At 45.3% G+C, this 18818-nt stretch overlaps 1 protein-coding gene across 6 annotated transcripts in view; it reads right to left on the bottom strand.

Annotated features, from left to right (window-relative positions):
• Positions 1 to 18818, bottom strand: part of xylb (xylulokinase homolog (H. influenzae)) — a 259728-nt gene that overhangs the window by 220531 nt on the left and 20379 nt on the right. For all 6 annotated transcript variants that reach the window (XR_013499810.1, XM_078231526.1, XM_078231519.1 and 3 more), the window contains 2 exons: positions 16801 to 16866; positions 1518 to 1590 (listed from right to left, as the gene is read on the bottom strand). Coding sequence is in view for 5 of the 6 variants with exons in the window: in XM_078231526.1 (XP_078087652.1) it covers positions 1518 to 1590; positions 16801 to 16866 (139 nt within the window). In the remaining variant the exon portion in view is untranslated. The remainder of the gene's footprint in view (positions 1 to 1517; positions 1591 to 16800; positions 16867 to 18818) is intronic.

Below are 18818 nucleotides of genomic sequence, written 5' to 3'. Positions count from 1 at the left end.
GCAGGTCATTGAGTGTCTTTAAGACAGAGATAGATAGGTTCTTGATTAATAAGGGGATCAGGGGTTATGGGGAAAAGGCAGGAGAATGGGGATGAGTAAAGTGTCAGCCATGACTGAATGGCAGAGTAGACTCAATGGGCCGAGTGGCCTAATTCTGCTCCTATGTGTTATGGTCTTATAGTAGCATTCTGCACCAAGAATAAAATATAATGCAAGCAAGAAAAGTCCATGCATCTAGCAGTGAAGTGATTTAATCTTAAAAATCATTGAAAACTATCGTATGTCATGAACTAAGAACTTCCCACTCAGACAAGACAAATCAAAGAATTCCAGCACACACACATTAGTTTTTGACTGATACAGTTTGTACTTGTGTCAAACACAAAATAGTTGAATGCTGTATAAAAGCAGAACTATAAACTGCACAAATACACTACCTCCCATTTTTGTATCTACCAGTGACTTTCACCTATCAGTTATTGCCAAAATCTTCTGTCCAGCCCTGGCAAGTTTGGTGGTGGGGGCAGAGTTGCCAGGGCTGGACAGATTAAGTCTGTGGCAGGATTGCCTTCCTGCCCTGCCACCAACTGGGGCCCTCAAATTAACTCCAATCTATTGCTTATGATAGCTTGAGTCAGTGTTAAAAATGCAATTCATTAAATGATCAATTCTAATCAAATGGGACATGCTTAGTGGCCATCTATGCTGGGGGAGGGGGCGGGGGTGGAGGGGCTCCCTCGTTCAAAGTGATCCAGTGATGATCCTAGACCGCTGGTGGATGTCATATCGGCAGCAGCCACCATCTCCCCGCTTTTGGCTGCTGCCTTTTGATCCGTCCCCAGGGTCCTGCATCCCAGGGAAAGGTTCACCACTGGCCTGTCGCGTGTGTGAGTAACACATGATAAGACCATAAGAAATAGGAACAGACTGTTCGGCCTCTCGAGATTGCGCCGCCATTCCAGAGGATCATGGCTGATCAAATGCAGGACTCTCACCGGCTTTCCACATGGCAGCCAAGAACCTTCATACAGTTTCGGCCTTAAGCACATGTTAGAGTTACATCAATCTGTCTTTGGGAATCAGAGGTGTAGGATCAAATCATCTGGGAATCCGGATCAATTCAAATTCCTGGTTATGACCTGATAAATCCACACGGTTCACAAGTCCCTGCAGAATGGCTCAGTATTTCTATTCTATGCAAGTCAGGTTATAAGCAACTCCGATCTATTGCCTATGACAGCTTGAACCCAGTATTAAAAATGCAATTCATTAAATGATCAATTCTAATCAAATGGGACATGCTCACTGGTCCAAATGACTTTCTCCTGTTTTAAACATATTTCGGTGTGAACACCAAAACTAATTTCTACTATCAAATATGGAGAGCACAAAGAATATGGCCGGGATTTTACCAGCACACCCACCTGAGGCTCATTAGATCGTGCCCGATTTTGGGCGGGTGTGCCAGTAAAATCAGGGCCTATGTAAACAACACATTAGTAAGAAAACACACTTACCATCACTGTAATCAATTGCCGCATAGTCTCCAAGGAATAGAGAGGCAACAAAACTACTGACCAGAGAGATTCTCTGCAACCAGAGGAAAAAAGAAATGTTACTGCTCATATACCAATAAAACTCATCAATTACTTTCCAAAGTCTGTTCATATTCAATACAGGGAACACAGATTTATGAGAAATAACAGAATTAAAGTGAATCCTGCATGGAACTGACACCACTACGAGATGGGGGAAAGAAGCTTAGAGTGGTTTCCTGAGTCAAACTGAAGTCACAATTCCTGTGACCTTGATATTTGGTAGATATTGCTTGTAGATTTACTCAGACCACTATAACATTTCTGCTCATTTTTTTTACACACATTCAGAGATTAAAGGAACTCTCCAGTGTTTATACCATAGCCATGCCTATTCAGAGGCAAGGAATACTGCGATGAGTACCTCACCTCCTGATTCCCCAAAGCCTGTCCACCATCTACAAGGCACAAGTCATGAGTGTGATAGAACTCTCCCCACTTGCCTGGATTGGAGCAGCTCCAACAATACTGAAGAAGCTTGACACCATCCAGGACAAAGCAACTCGCTTGATTGGTACCTCTTCCACAAACACTCACTCCCTTCACCACCGATCTACAAGATGCACTACAGCAACTCACCAAGGTTCCTGAGACGGCAGCTTCCAAACCCACAACCGTTACTATCTAGAAGGGAAGGGGAGCAGCCACCACTACCTGGAGGTTCCCTCCCAGCCACTCACCACCCTGACTTGAAAATATATCACAGTTCCTTCAGTGTTGATGGGTCAAAATCCTGGAATTCCCTCCCACATAGCACTGTGAGTGTACCTACAGTTCGGGGACTGCAATGGTTCAAGAAGGCAGCTCACCACCACAAGGATGGGCAATAAATGTTGGCCAGCCAGTGACGCTCACATCCCATAAATGAATTTTTAAGAAGTTTGTTTGCTGTACAATATTAAAAAATTTGTCTGGTGCATCAGCAGAGTTTGTTCCCAACAAGAATATTGTGTTAAGATTGAACAGATTGCATTTTGGAAGGTCTAATACAAATAGGAAATATACAGTAAATGGCAGAACCCTGAAGAGTATTGATAGGTAAAGGGACCTGGGTCCCTTGAATGAATTACAGATACAAGGGTCACTGAAAGTGGCAATGCAGGTGGAGAAGGTAGTCAAGAAGGCATACGGCATGCTTGCCTTCATCGGCTGGGGCAATGAGTTTAAAAATTGGCAAGTCGTGTTGCAGTTTTATAGAACCTTAGTTTAGCCGCATTTGGACTATAGTCTTCAATTCTAGTCGGCACACTACCAGAAGAATGTGGAGGCTTTGGAGAGGGTACAGAAAAGATTTACCAGGATGTTGCCTGATATGGAGGGCATCAGCTATGAGGAGAGGTTGAAGAAACTTGGTTTGTTCTCACTGGAACGACGGAGGTTGAGGGGTGACTTGATAGAAGTCTACAAGATTATGAGAGGCATGAACAGAACGGATAGTCAGAAGCTTTTCCCCAGGGTGGAAGAGTCAATTACTAGGGGGCACAGATTTAAGGTGTGAGGGGCAAGGTTTAAAGGAGATGTACACAGAGGGTGATGGGTGCCTGGAACTCATTGCCGGGGGAAGTAGTGGAAGCAGATACGATAGAGACTTTTAAGGGGCTTCCTGACAAATACATGAATAGGATGGGAATAGAGGGATATGGTCCGCCGAAGGATAGGGCGTTTTAGTTAAGTCGGGCAGCATGGTCGGTGCAGGCTTGGAGGGCCGAAGGGCCCGTTCCTGCGCTGTAATTTTCTTTGTTCTTTGTAGACCTGTCAGCCAATGTGAAACAACATTGTTAGGTCTACATCTGAAGTTTTTTACAACACTGTTTTAACTTATAATAGTTTATTGACCTTGCCATGAATGAATCTAATTCCCTGCATACTAAAGCTGTAAGTTTCAGATTCCGCCCTTGCAGAGTGCTAACTGTTCAATTGCAGTAAATTGTGACAAGCCAGGATGTTTCTGCCTTTGTCCAACAGTTACAAAAATAAGCTTGGGTGAGGAGAAGCTGTCCTCAATCACCTAGATTTAAAAACAAGACAATAACTGATGTGTCAATGAGAAAACAGTGTGTTTATGTTCAATCAAATCAGATTTGCTGCAACGGCTGATTTGAAATACCAATATGTGAATTAACATACTGATACAGTGAATTCCTGCAATGCATCTTGTTGGGGCGGCACAGTGACACAGTGGTTAGCGCTGCTGCCTCACAGCGTCAGGGACCCAGGTTCGATTTCGCCTCGGGTAACTGTCTGTGCAGAGTCTGCATGTTCTCCCCGTGTCTGAGTGGGTTTCCTCCAGGTGCTCCGGTTTCCCCCCACAGTCCGAAAGACGAGCTGGTTAGGTGGATTGGCCATGCTAAATTCTCCCTCAGTGTACCCGAACAGGCGCCGGAGACTGGTGACTCGGGGATTTTCACAGTAACTTCATTGCAGTGTTAATGTAAGCCTACTTCTGACACTAATAAATAAAGTTTAAACTTTTAGATGGTACACACTTTAATACCTGGAAGTATGTTTGCACAAATTATTGAAGATGGCCATGGAGGTTGGGAAAATGATTAAAAAGGTATACATCACCCTGGACTCTATAGAGAACAGAGTACAAAAGCAAGTAAGTTATGGTGAACTGCTATTAAACACTGATTCCACCTGAATTGGAGTATGGTGTCCAAATCAGGGCAGTGCATTTTAAGAAGTGAAGGAAACATGTACTAAAATTGTCCCAGGGTTGAGGGACCTCAGTTATATGGATAGATTGGAGAAGCTGGGGTTGTTTTCTTTAAGAGAAAGTTGAACTTAAATTTCGTAGCGATGTTTAGTGAATCGAAACAGAGCAGACAGAGTCCCCTTGGCAGAGGGACGAGAACGAGAAGGCAGCAATTTGATTTGTTTTATTTATTGTCACATGTATTGGTATACAGTGAAAAATGTTGTTTTTTGCACGCGATACAAAGCATACCGTACATAGAGTACAAGGGGAGAAGAAAAGGAGAGAGTGCAGAAGGTAGTGTTATTGTTTGATTTGATTTATTATTGTCATATGTATTAATATACAACAAAAAGTATTATTTCTTGTGCGCAATACAGACAAATCATACCATTCATAGAGAAGGAAATGAGAGAGTGCAGAATATAGTGTTACAGTCATAGCTAGGGCGTAGAGAAAGATCAATTTAATGCAAGGTAGGTCCATTCAAAAGTCTGACAGCAGCAGGGAAGAAGATGTTCTTGAGTCGGTTGGTACGTGACTTCAGACTTTTGTATCTTTTTCCCGAAGGAAGAAGGTGGAAGACAGAATGTCCGGGGTGCGTGGGGTCCTTAATTATGCTGGCTGCTTTGCCGAGGCAGCGGGAAGTGTAGACAGAGTCAATGGATGGGAGGCTGGTTTGCGTAATGGATTGGGCTACATTCACGACCTTTTGTAGTTCCTTGCAGTCTTGGACAGAGCAGGAGCCATACCAAGCTGTGATACAACCAGAAAGAATGCTTTCTATGGTGCATCTGTAAAAGTTGGTGAGAGTCATAGCTGATATGTCAAATTGCCTTAGTCTTCTGAGAAAGTAGAGGCGTTGGTGGGCTTTCTTAACTATAGTGTCAGCATTGGGGGACCAGGACAGGTTGTTGGTGATCTGGATACCTAAAAACTTGAAGCTCTCGACCCTTTCTACTTCATCCCTGTTGATGTAGATAGGGGCATGTTCTCCTTTACGTTTCCTGAAGTCGATGACAATCTCCTTCGTTTTGCTGACATTGGGGGAGAGATTATTGTTGCCGTATCAGTTCACCAGATTCTCTATCTCATTCCTGTACTCTGTCTCATCATTGTTTGAGATCCGATCCACTATGGTGGTGTCATCAGCAAACTTGAAAATTGAATTGGAGGGGAATTTGGCTGCACAGTCATAGGTGTATAAGGAGTATAGTAGGGGGCTGAAAACACAGCCTTGTAGGGCACTGGTGTTGAAGATGATCGTGGAGGAGGTGTTGTTGCCTATCCTTACAGATTGTGGTCTGTGAGTTAGGAAATTCAGTATCCAGTCGCAGAGGGAGGTGCCGAGGCCCAGGCCACGGAGTTTGGAGATGAGTTTTGTGGGAATAATGGTGTTGAAGGCTAAGCTATAGTCAATAAATAGGAGTCTGACATAGGTGTCCTTGTTATCTAGGTGTTCCAGGGCTGAGTGCAGGGCCAGGGAAATGGCGTCTACTGTGGACCTGTTGTGGCGATAGGCAAACTGTAGTGGACCCAGGCTGTCTGGGAGGCTGGAATTGATTCGTGCCATGACTAACCTTTCAAAGCACTTCATAATGATGGATGTCAGAGCCACCGGCTGATAGTCATTAAGGCACGCTGCTTGGTTTTTCTTAGGTACCGGGATGGTGGTTGTCTTCTTGAAGTAGATAGGGACCTCAGATTGTTGTAAAGAGAGGTTGAAGATGTCTGTGAATATCACCGCCAGCTGATCCATGCAGGATCTGAGTGCACGTCCAGGTACCTCATCCGGGCAGTTGCTTTCCGTGGGTTGACTTCAAGAAAGCTGCTCTGACATCTGCAATGGTGACCCCAGATACAAGTTCATCCAGGGCTTCCAGGGTGGAGGGCATGCTCTCGCTGACCTCTTGCTCAAAACGGGCATAGAATGCATTGAGCTCATCAGGGAGGGGTGCGTTGGAGTTGGCGATTTTACATGCCTTCATCTTGTAGCCTGTTATGTCTTGCAGACCTTGCCATAGTCAGCGGGGGTCGGTGTGGCTAGCCTGGGACTCTAGCTTGGTCCGGTGTTGTCTTTTGGCATCTTTGATGGATCTCCTTAAATCGTACCTGGCTTTCTTGTATAGGTCAGTGTCGCCTGACTTGAACGCCTCAGACCTGGACTTCAGCAAGCAGTGGATATCTCTGTTCATCCGTGGTTTCTGGTTGGGGAACACACGGATTTGCCTTTTGGCGCACAGTCTTCTACACACTTACTAATGAAGTCAGTTACTGTAGTGGCGTACTCGTTCAGGCTGGTCGCACAGTTTTTAAATACTGACCAGTCCACTGCCTCCAAGCAGCCCCGTAGGAGATCATCCGATTCCTCAGACCAACCTTGCACGACTCTCTTTGATGGATTCTCCCTCTTCAGTTTTTGCTTGTAAGCCAGGAGCAGGAGCACAGCCTTGTGGTCTGATTTGCCAAAGTGTGGGCGGGCGATAGAGCGGTAGGCATGTTTGATATTTGTGCAGCAGTGGTCTAGGATGTTTGGGCCTCTGGTGGAACAGGAGATGTGTTGGTGGTAACTTGGTAGTACGCTCCTGAGCTTGGCCTGATTGAAGTCCCCGGCCACGATGAACAAGACCTCGGGATGTTTCGTCTCAAGGCTATTCGTAGTGGTGTATATTTCGTCCAGCTACTGTCATAGCTAGGGTGTAGAAAAAACAATTTAGAGTGAAATGAGGGAAAACCTTTCACTTGGAGAGTCGTTACGACCTGGAATACATCTCCTGAGAGGGTGGCAGAGACATGTTCAATGGTGGCTTTCAAAAGGGAGCTGAAGAAGCACCTGAAGAGAAAATATATAGAGGGTTACAGAGTAAGGGACAGCAAAGTGGGAGGAACTGATCTGTTCTTGCAGAGAACCAGAATGGACACATAACATAATAAAAACATAAGAATTAGGAGCAGGAGTAGGCCATCTAGCTCCTCGAGCCTGCTCCGCCATTCAATAAGATCATGGCTGATCTTTCCATGGTCTCAGCTCCACTTACCCGCCCGTTCACCATAACCCTTAATTCCTTTACTGTTCAAAAATTTACCGATCCTTGCCTTAAAAACATTCAATGAGGTTACCTCAACTGCTTCACTGGGCAGGGAATTCCACAGATTCACAACCCTTTGTGTGAAGAAGTTCCTCCTCAACTCAGCCCTAAATCTGCTCCCTCTTATTTTGAGGCTATGTTCCCTAGTTCTGGTTTCACCCGCCAGTGGAGACAACCTCCCTGCTTCTATCTTATCTATTCCCTTCATAATCTTATAGGTTTCGATAAGATCTCCCCTCATTCTTCTGAATTCCAATGAGTATAGTCCCGGTCTACTCAGTCTCTCCTCATAAGCCAACCCTCTCAACTCCGGAATCAACTTAGTGAATCTCTAATGCCTGTATATCCTTTCTCAAGTAAGGAGACCAAAGCTGTACACAGTAACTGTACACAGTAACTGTACACAAACACAACGGGCTGAATGGACTCCTTCTGTTCTGTAACTATTCTGATTCTAAATAAAGGCAAGAAGGACCAACGCTGCCCATTATTTTATCCTGTTATTTAATTCCAGTTAACATCTGATAAAGATTTTTTGTCGGCTCAATAAAGAATAACACCACAGAGATCTGAGCTTTAGTAATCTAAAATAATACTGTATAGGGTTACAATTTAAAGATGAGACAGGAACGGTATTAAATAACAGCCTGAATTTCGACAGCAGTAGAAAAACCATCTCAAGATGCTTCGGAGGCTTAAGGCGAAAAAAAAGCCACCAAGCCAAAGGAGGAAGGATTCCCAAAACCTTAGGCCGAAATTCTCCCGTCTCGCCCACCACAGGAATTGTAGCGACCAAGACAGAAAATTCGAAGGTTCGTTGAGCTTGGACAGGCGGCCGGAGAATCTCGCCCTTAGTTAATGAGTTGATTTTGTGAATGGTCCTAAAATAGAAGGAGACTGGGTGTTAGAATGTAACCGGTGATAACATCGGATCTGTTGTAATGTGACCAATGGTAACAAGCTGTAAGGGTCAACTGACCCAGTTAACCATGTAACCAATGAAAAAATGATGTGATAATCAGCAGACCAGCTGACTCAGTATAAATAAGAACCTGTTGGGAATTGTTGAATTGCTTGGAATGGCCCAGGATCAAGTTTGGAGTAATGAAGTTTCTTTGTTAAACCTTTTCTTTGATTTAGAAGTTGAAGTTTTGTTTTGTTTTTATTATCTGCACTAGAAGAGTTCCTTCTGGATCAAAATTGGGAAGTCTCAAAAGTGATTACTCTCCAAAAGTACTTAATTGGCTGCAAAGTCCTGAAATTGTGCGTTCTTCTTCGTAGGAAGAACGATAGATTCTCAAGTCGCATTCCACCTGAAGGCATGTTTGCTGCTTTGTTTTGGGTCAGCCAGCATTCAGCCAGGCATAGATTGGTGAATGAAAAATAGTCTCAGAACCTGCTGTCCTCATTTGAAAAATGGCACAATGTAAGGAATTAGATCAATGAGTAAATGAGGGGTGGCATGATGGCACAGTGCCTCACAGTGCCAGGGACCCGAGTTCGATTCCCGGTTTGGGTCACTGTCTGTGAAGAGTCTGCACATTCTCCATGTGTCTGCGTGGGTTTCCTCCGAGTGCTCCGGTTTCCCCCCACAATCCAAAAAAATGTGCGGGTTAGGTTGATTGGCCATGCTAAATTGCTCCTTAGTGTTAGGGGGATGTCAGGGGGATTAGTAGGGTAAATATGTGAGATTACAGGATGAGGGACTGGGTGGGATTGTTGACGGTGCAGGCTCAATGGGCTGAATGGCCTCCTTCTGCACTGTAGCGATTCTGACATTCTTAAACAGGTTCTGGGGAAACAAGAGTGTCAGTGGATTGATTAGATGCTAATTTGCAATGCTTTCTCCTTTGATGGACAACTGCAGGTGTTAGTTTGGTGAAAAAGAGCGTGACCTATCAATTCCTTTGTTGTTTCCAGATGATGGAAAGTACCAGGCTCCGCTTGCCCAATCAAGGGTTGAATAACCCAAGCCCCTTGAAACTTTCAGCAGACAGGAAAGTACCTCCTTAAATAAATCAGCCAAAATCCCAAATAAAGGGCAGAGATCCTCTCCTTTTGTAAAATCCACAATGCAAATTTACACATGAATGCCAGTCCCAGAATCTCGCTCAGCAGTGAATGCACTGGAGTCACCCTGGGTGAACTACCTTTTATATGAAAAGACTAAGTACTGCAAGCCTTTTCCAACTCATTGGACATGCATAGCAGCTCAAATCCTTTTAAAAGAGTGAAGAATCTGACCAAAATAAAAGTGATTGCCCACTCACAGCTTACAGACGAACCTATGTGCCTATGAACCTACAGTAACTGACTCACTACAGTAACTGACTTCATTAGTAAGCGTGCAGAAGACTGTGTGCCAAAGAAGCAAATCCACTTCTTTTCCAACCGGAAACCATGGATGAATAGGGATAGCCACTACCTGCTGAAGTCTAGGTCTGAGGCGACCCTGACCTATACAAGAAAGCCAGATATGATCTACGGAGATCCAAGGATGCCAAAAGACAGTACCGGACCAAGCTAGAGTCCCAGGTTAGCCACACAGACCGCCGCCGACTATGCAAGGTCAGCAAGACATAACAGGCTACAAGATGAGGCACGTACAATCGCCGGCTCCAACGCACCCTGATGAGCTCAATGCATTCTACGCCCGTTTTGAGCACGAGGTCAGCGAAAGCATGCCCCCCACCCTGGAAGCCTTGGATGAACCTGTATCTGAGGTCACCATTGCAGACGTCAGAGCAGCTTTCTCGAAGGTCAACCGATGGAAAGCGACTGGCCCGGATGGGTTACCCGGACGAGCACTCAGATCCTGTGTGGATCAGCTGGCGGGGATATTCGCAGACATCTTCAACCTCTCTTTACAATGAGCTGAGGTCCGTATCTGCTTCAAGAAGACGACCATCATCCCAGTACCAAAGAAAAGCCAAGCAGCATGCTTTAATGTCTATCGGCCAGGTGTCTCTGACATCCATCATTATGAAGTGCTTCGAAAGGCTAGTCATGGCACGAATCAATTCCAGCCTCCGGACTACCTGGATTCACTACAGTTTGCCTACCGCCGCAACAGGTAGATGCCATCTCCCTGGCGCTGCACTCAGCCCGAGAACACCTAGATAACGAAGCCACCTATATCAGACTCCTATTTATTGACCACAGTTCATCCTTCAGCACCATTATTCATACGAAACCCAACTCCAACTCCATGGCCTAGGCTTCGGCTCCTCCCTCTGCGACTGGATATTGAACTTCCTAACTCACAGACCACAATCAGTCAGGATAGACAACAACACCTCCGCCACGATCATCCTCAACACCAGTGCCCCACAAGGCTGTGTTCTCAGCTCCCTACTATACTCCTTATACACCTATGACTGTGTGGCCAAATTCCCCTCCAACTCGATTTTCAAGTTTGCTGATAACACCACCGTAGTGAGTCGAATCTCAAACAATGATGAGACAGAGTACAGGAATGAGATAGAGAATCTGGTGAACTGGTGCGGCAACAATAATCTCTCCCTCAATGTCAACAAAACGAAGGAGATTGTCATCGACTTCAGGAAGCGTAAAGGAGGACATGCCCCTGTCTACATCAACAGGGACGAAGTAGAAAGGGTCGAGAGCTTCAAGTTTTTAGGTGTCCAGATCACCAACAACGTGTCCTGGTCCCCCCACGCCGACACGAGAGTTAAGAAAGCCCACCAACGCCTCTATTTTCTCAGAAGACTTAAGGAAATTTGGCATGTCCGCCACAACTCTCACCAACTTTTACCGATGCACCATAGAAAGCATTCTTTCTGGTTGTATCACAGCTTGGTATGGCTCCTGCTCTGCCCAAGACCGCAAGAAACTACAAAAGGTCGGGAATGTAACCCAATCCATCACGCAATCCAGCATCCCATCCATTGACTCTGTCTACATTTCCTGCTGCCTCGGCAAAGCAGCCAGCATAATTAAGGACCCCACGCACTCCGGAATTCTCTCTTCCACCTTCTTCTGTCAGGAAGAAGAAACAAAAGTCTGAGGTCACGTACCAACCGACTCAAGAACAGCTTCTTCCCTGCTGCTGTCAGACTTTTGAATGGACCTACCTTGCATTGAGTTGACCTTTCTCTGCACCCAAGCTATGACTGTAACACTACATTCTGCACTCTCTCGTTTCCTTCTCTATGAATGATATGCTTTGTCTGTATAGCGTGCGAGAAACAATACTTTTCACTGTATGTTAATGTAAAATACACCACCGACGTATCATGATCATCACTAACAGTGGAAAGGCATATTCCTAATGCGAGCTATTTCTTTGAAGCATTATTTTTCTCTGTAAAATAACATTTGTATTTAGGAGTAGCCAGTTGCTCATTTTCTATGTCATAGAATCATAGAGGTTTGCAGCATGGAAACAGGCCCTTCCGCCCAACTTGTCCACGCGTCCTTTTTATTTAAAACCCCTAAGCTAATCCCAATTGCCCGCATTTGGCCCATATCCCTCTATACCCATCTTACCCATGTAACTATCTAAATGCTTTTTAAAAGATAAAATTGTACGCGCCTCTACTACTAGCTCTGGCAGCTTGTTCGAGACACTCACCACCCTCTGTGTGAAAAAATTGCCCCTCTGGACACTTTTGTATCTCTCCCCTCTCACCTTAAACTTATGCCGTCTAGTTTTAGACTCCCCTACCTTTGGGAAAAAATATTGACTATCTACCTTGTCTATGCCCCTCATTATTTTATAGACCTCTATAAGGTCACCCCTCAGCCTCCTATGCTCCAGAGAAAAAAGTCCCAGTCTATTCAGCCTCTCCTTATAACTCAATCCATCAAGTCCCAGTATCATCCTAGTAAATCTTTTCTGCATTCTTTCTAGTTTAATAATATCCTTTCTATAACAGGGTGACCAGAATTGCACACAGTATTCCAAGTGTGGCCTTACCAATGTCTTGTACAACTTCAACAAGACGTCCCAACTCCTGTCTTCAATGTTCTGACCGATGAAACCAAGCATGCCGAATGCCTTCTTCACCACTTTGTCCACCTGTGACTCCACTTTCAAGGAGCTATGTTCATGTATCCCTCGATCTCTTTGTTCTGTAACTCTCCCCAATGCCCTACCATTAACTGAGTAAGTCCTGCCCTGGTTCAATCTACCAAAATGCATCACCTCGCATTTGTCTAAATTAAACTCCATCTGCCATTCATCAGCCCACTGGCCCAATTGATCAAGATCCCATTGCAATTGGAGATAACTTTCTTCACTGTCCACTATGCCACCAATCTTGGTGTCATCTGCAAACTTACTAACCATGCCCCCTATATTCTCATCCAAATCATTAACATAAATGACAAATAACAGTGGACCAGCACTGATCCCTGAGACATACCACTGGTCACAGGCCTCCAGTTTGAAAAACAACTCTCTACAACCACCCTCTGGCTTCTGTCAAGAAGCCAATTTTGTATCCATTTAGATACCTCACCCTGGATCCTGTGAGATTTAACCTTATGCAACAACCTACCATGCGGTACCTTGTCAAAGGCCTTGCTAAAGTCCATGTAGACAACATCAACTACACTGCCCTCATCTACCTTCTTGGTTACCCCTTCAAAAAACTCAATTACATTTGTGAGACATGATTTTCCACTCACAAAGCCATGCTGACTGTCCCTAATCAATCCTTGCATCTCTAAATGCCTGTAGATCCTGTCTCTCAAAATACCTTCCAACAATTTACCCACCACAGATGTGAGGCTCACTGGTCTGTAGTTCCCAGGCTTTTCCCTGCAGCCCTTTTTAAACAAAGGCACAACATTTGCCACTCTCCAATCTTCAGGCACCTCACCCGTGACTATCGATGATTCAAATATCTCGGCTAGCCTCCCACAAAGTCCTGGGATACACTTCATCAGGTCCCGGGGATTTATCTACCTTGATGCGCTTTAAGACTTCCAGAAGCTCCTTCTCTGTAATATGCACACTCCTCAAGACATCACTATTTATTTCCCCAAGTTCCCTAACATCCATGCTTTTCTCAACAGTAAATACTGATGAGAAATATTCATTTAGGATCTCACCCATCTCTTGTGGATCCGCACAAGAATGTCTGAGAAATATTATGCTGTAAATGCTAAATTAAAGGTTAAATGCACAATAAACGTGTTCCAATTCTCTGTCTACTTCCATACTGTTACTGTGTGACACTAGAATATCTGACTGTATTTTTATTTAATTGATTTGCACCTTCTTCGGGACGTCACCAGACTATCACCTGCAGTGACTTCTCTTTCTGCTCTTGTACCACTAATTCTGTGTCCCCAATGACCTATTATTAATCCCCTTCCATTTCTCAGCTATCGGCAGAACCTTTCCCCCGCAGACTTAAGTCCCGTGGCAGAGTTGGGGACGGGGAGAGTTTCTCCCCAAGAAAATCGTTGGGAAGTTGCGCCATATCCCTTGACCCCGGCCTCATTAATTATTTAGTTGGGGGTTTCCTGACGTTTCTCGTGGCGGGGTGGGGCAGGCTGGATGGCGTCGATCCCATACTGATATTATCCTGGATGTCTGCAGCATAAGTTTAATGTTATCAGCGGATTTTGAAATTTTACACCAACGCCCAAGTCATTTATGTATGTAACAAAAGTACTGGTCGAAGCACTGATCCATGGGAAACAGAAGAATCTGCCATCCTCCTGTCTGAAAAATAAGCCAGCTGAAGATGGAGGGATACAGTTAACGCTGTGGTTGAGTTCCTGAAAATCGTGACTTTAAGTGAATCATAGTTTTCCATGGAATTCAATGTGAAAGTCAGAATTAAGCTCCTTTGGACATTTGGGCCAGGACTCTCCCACCTCACAGAATCGGAGCGGGCGAGGGTCGGACAATGGAAATCTCCATTGACCTCGGACAGTAATTTCCGGTCTTGCTCGAGCGAGGCCGTAAAACCCCACCCTTAGTTTAGGCATTTGGAATATTGCATCCTGTTCTGGTCGCCACACCACCAGAAGGATGTGGATTCTTTGGCGAGGGTGCAAGGAAGGTTCACCAGGACGTTGCCTGGTCTAGGGGGTTTTAGATATGGGGAAAAGTTGGATGAACTCGGGATTGTTTTCACTGGAAAGACAGAGGCTGGGGGCGGCCTCATAAGATGTTGACAAAATTATGAGGGGGATAGATGGGGTGGATGGTCAGAGGCTTTTTCCCAGGGTGGAAGGGCCAACTACAAGAGGGCATAGGTTAAGATGAGAGGGAGGAAGTTTCAGGAAGATGTGAGGAGAAAGTTTTTCATGCAGAGGGTGGTGGGTGTCTGGTAAGCACTGCCAGAGGACATTGTGAAAGCAGGCACATTAGCAACATTCAAGGTGTATCTTGATAGACACATGAACGGGCGGCCATCAGACGGATAGAAACTGCGTATCGGCGCAGGCTTGGTGGACTGAAGGGCCTGTTCCTGAGCCCGGATAGGATGAGCACTGTGCATTCCTCGCTGAAATACCTTGTAAACTAAAAATCATCACTAAATATAAAATAAATACAATATACAAATTAAAACTTTTTTTAAAATTACGGTATCTTTCAGATTAGGGGCGGCACGGTGGTACAGTGGTTAGCACTGCTGCCTCATAGTGCCAGGGACCCGGGTTCAATTCCAGTCTGGGGTGACTGTCTGTGTGAAGTTTACACATTCTCCCCATGTCTGCATGGATTTCCTCCAGGTGCTCCGGTTTCCTCCTGCAACGTGGGACAGATGGATTGGTCATGCTAAATTGCCCCTCAGTGTCAGGGGGACTAGCAAGGGTAAATGTGTGGGGTTACAGTGGGAGGGCCTGGGTGGGATTCTTGTCAGTGCAGACTCAATGAGCCGAATGGCCTCATTCTGAACTGTAGGGATTCTCTGATTAACCAGGCTCTATCTAGTGGCAGAGGTTGGTCAGTGCAGCCAACAGCTACCTGCATTAATCAACTTCTGCCGGTAGATGGAGGTGAGGACACTGTGCGAGTTTAGGAGTGAAGTTAGAAGCAGGATCCAGTGGTCAGGAGCTGCTGAACAGCAAACCCCAAGGACTCAGGTAAGGCGGAGGCTGGGAGAAAAGAGGAGGGGAGTCGGCAAGGGGGTGGGGGGGGAGAGGCAGTTAAGGCCGGGAATCCGCTGGGATATCATCCATAGATATCAGAGGATGTTTCTAGTTGTGGCAGAGACTAGAACAGTTTAGGAAAGGTCTACCGTTTAAGACGGAGATGAGGAGAATTATTCTCTCTCAGGTGGTTAATCTGTGGAATTCTCTTCCTCAGAAAGCAGCGGAGGCTGGGTAAATTTATTTGAGGCCAAGTTAGACAGATTTTTGAAAGACAAGGGAGTTAATGGTAATGGGGGCAAAGTGGAATCGAGGCCACATCTAGATCAGCCATGATCTTATTCAATGGCAGAAGAGGCTCGAATGGCTTACTCCTGGCTCCTAAATCTTCTGTTTGGCAAGAGGGGGGGAGGGGGAAGAGAATCAGTAAGGCCTGGAGAAGCAGGGTAGGAGGAAGCAAATTTGGGGTGGGAGGAGTCAACAAGGAGGGGTAGTCCACAAGGCTTGGAGAGGCAAAGGAGGGAGCGAGAGGAAGGGGGATTCAGGGAAGCGAGTGGAGGAAGCACTGTAGGGAAACGTCATTGGAACAGGTAGGCAATCTGTGGCAAACAACGTTCGGTAAACTGGCAACATTAAATGGATATATTGACAATAGTTTATTAACAATACTAAATGAAACAATGTTATGTGAGTCAGAGCCCCATCCTTGTGTCCCAATGGTCATGTCCACCCCTGCAGAGCAACCTGACTTTACATCTGCTCAAGTTCCAGGAGCTGCACCACATTGAAGCAGTAGAAAAATAAAAGGATTTGTAGTTTGTGAGTAATTAAAACGCTTTAATTGAGCATTTAAACATTGTGCTACATTGTCATTAGCCTATTTAATGTTTTTCAGGCAGAAACCATATTCCAAAGTTCCACTGTCTCATTGTTCTAATATTTATCCACAACTTGCTATGGTGCATTCTGTCTTGCGGAGAATGGCATGGCAAGAGTTGACAAACTGAAGGGTGTGTGAATCAGTCCACCTCAGGAATTCCTGGTAGCTAAGTGTGTAGCTACAGGTGCCCTTGCCATAGGTGCTCCTCCTCTACCTCCTATTGTTTCTTCCCTTCTCCTGCAAAGGATGTAAAGCGTACATCACCTTCCAGCTCCTGGAGCTCCAGACTTCGTTGCAGTGCAATGTTCTTCAAGGTGAAACAGATCACGACCATTCCGCAAACCCACATATTAAAGCATTAGCTGATCCTAAGAATACTGTGCTTGGTCACCATAAACAATCACCAAGCTGTAATAGTGCATTCCATCAGTAGATGTTATTCTGTTCCACAACCATGTTTACCTCAGTTTTCTTGTAGTCTTCAGGGTTCTTCTTGTTGAACTTTGCAATTTGATTTCCAGTGAAACGCTGTGAGGGGCAAAAACATACAAATGTTTAACAACTGGCCAAACTAAAAACCGAGCTCAAACCGAGCGCAAACCTAACTCAAACCAAGTTCAAGTATTCACTTCACAGAATCCCCACAGTGCAGAAGAGGCCATTCGGCCCATCTGCACCGACTCTCTGACCGAGGTCTTACCCAGGCCCTCTCCCTGCCCTATCCCTGTAACACCTCACTAGTCACTACCAGTCACTCCAAAAAATACCTATATTCCTACTCTGTTTCCTGTCTGCTAACCAATTCTTTTAAGTTTAAAGTCTGTTTATTAATGTCGCAAGTAGGCTTAAATTAACATTGCAATGAAGTTACTGTGAAAATCCCCTAGTCACCACACTCCGGTACACTGAGGGTGAATTTAACATGGCCAATGCACCTCACCAGCACATCTTTCGGACTGTGGGAGGAAACCGGAGCACCCAGAGGAAACCCACCCAGACACTGGGAGAACGTGCAGACTCTGCACAGACAGTGACCCAAGGCAGGATTTGAACCCTGGTCCCTGGAGCTGTGAGGCAACAGTGCTAGTCACTATACCACCATGGTTTCAGGCAAGTGGAAGAAAACATAGTCCAGCTGAACACAATTTAAACCTTTAATTTTAATCAACTGCTGATAATGATTTGACACCAGTACCTCCATCAGAGCAGCACGCGCCATCAAAAATCAATTCATCTCATAATTAGAGTCTTACAGTGCAGAAGGAGGCCATTCAGCCCATCGAGTCTGCACCGACCACAATCTAGATAACAAGGAGACCGATGTCAGACTCCTATTTATTGACTACAGCTCAGTCTTCAACACCATTATTCCAATGAAAATCATCTCCAAACTCCGTGGCCTGGGCCTCGGCTCCTCCCACTGCAACTGGACCCTGAACTTCCTAACCCACAGACCACAATCAGTAAGGATAGGCAACAACACCTCCTCCACGATCATCCTCAACACCGGTGCCCCACAAGGCTGTGTTCTCAGCCCCCTACTATACTCCTTATACACCTATGACTGTGTGGCCAAATTCCCCTCCAACTCGATTATCAAGTTCGTTGACGACACCACTGTAGTGGGTCAGATCTCAAACAATGACGAGACAGAGTACAGGAATGAGATAGAGAATCTGGTGAACTGGTGCAGTGACAATAATCTCTCCCTCAATGTCAACAAAACGTAGGAGATTGTCATCGACTTCAGGAATCGTAGAAGAGAAAATGCCTCTGTCTACATCAACGGGGACGAAGTAGAAAGGGTCGAGAGCTTCAAGTTTTTAGGTGTCCAGATCACCAACAACCTGTCCTGGACCCCCCATGCCGACACTATAGTTAAGAAAACTTACCAAAGCCTCTCAAAAGACTAAGGAAATTTGGCATGTCAGCTACGACTCTCACCAACTTCTACAGATGCACCATAGAAAGCATTCTTTCTGGTTGTATCACAGCTTGGTATGGCTCCTGCTCTGCCCAAGACTGCAGGGAATTATACAAGGTCATGAATGTAGCCCAATCCATCATGCAGACCAGCCTCCCATCCATTGACTCTGTCCACACTTCCCGCTGCCTCGGAAAAGCAGCCAGCATAATTAAGGACCCCACGTCCCCTGGACATTCACTCTTCCACCTTCTTCCGTCAAGAAAATGATGCAAAAGTCTGAGGTCACATATCAGCCAACTCAAGAACAGCTTCTTTCCTGCTGCCATCAGATTTTTGAATGGACCTACCTCACATTAAGTCGATCTTTCACCCTAGCTATGAAAGTAACATTACATTCTGCACTCTCTCGTTTCCTCCTCTATGAACGGTATGCTTTGTCTGTATAGCGCGCAAGAAACAACACTTTTCACTGTGTGTCAATACATGTGACATTAATAAATCAAATATTTTTTAAAATCAGGCCCTATCCCCACAACCTCACCTATTTACCCTG

Source organism: Mustelus asterias, chromosome 2, assembly GCF_964213995.1.
Source record: "Mustelus asterias chromosome 2, sMusAst1.hap1.1, whole genome shotgun sequence".
NCBI lineage: Eukaryota > Metazoa > Chordata > Chondrichthyes > Carcharhiniformes > Triakidae > Mustelus > Mustelus asterias.
The sequence above is the reverse complement of the archived record's forward strand: the minus strand, read 5'-3'. Positions and strand labels throughout refer to the sequence as shown.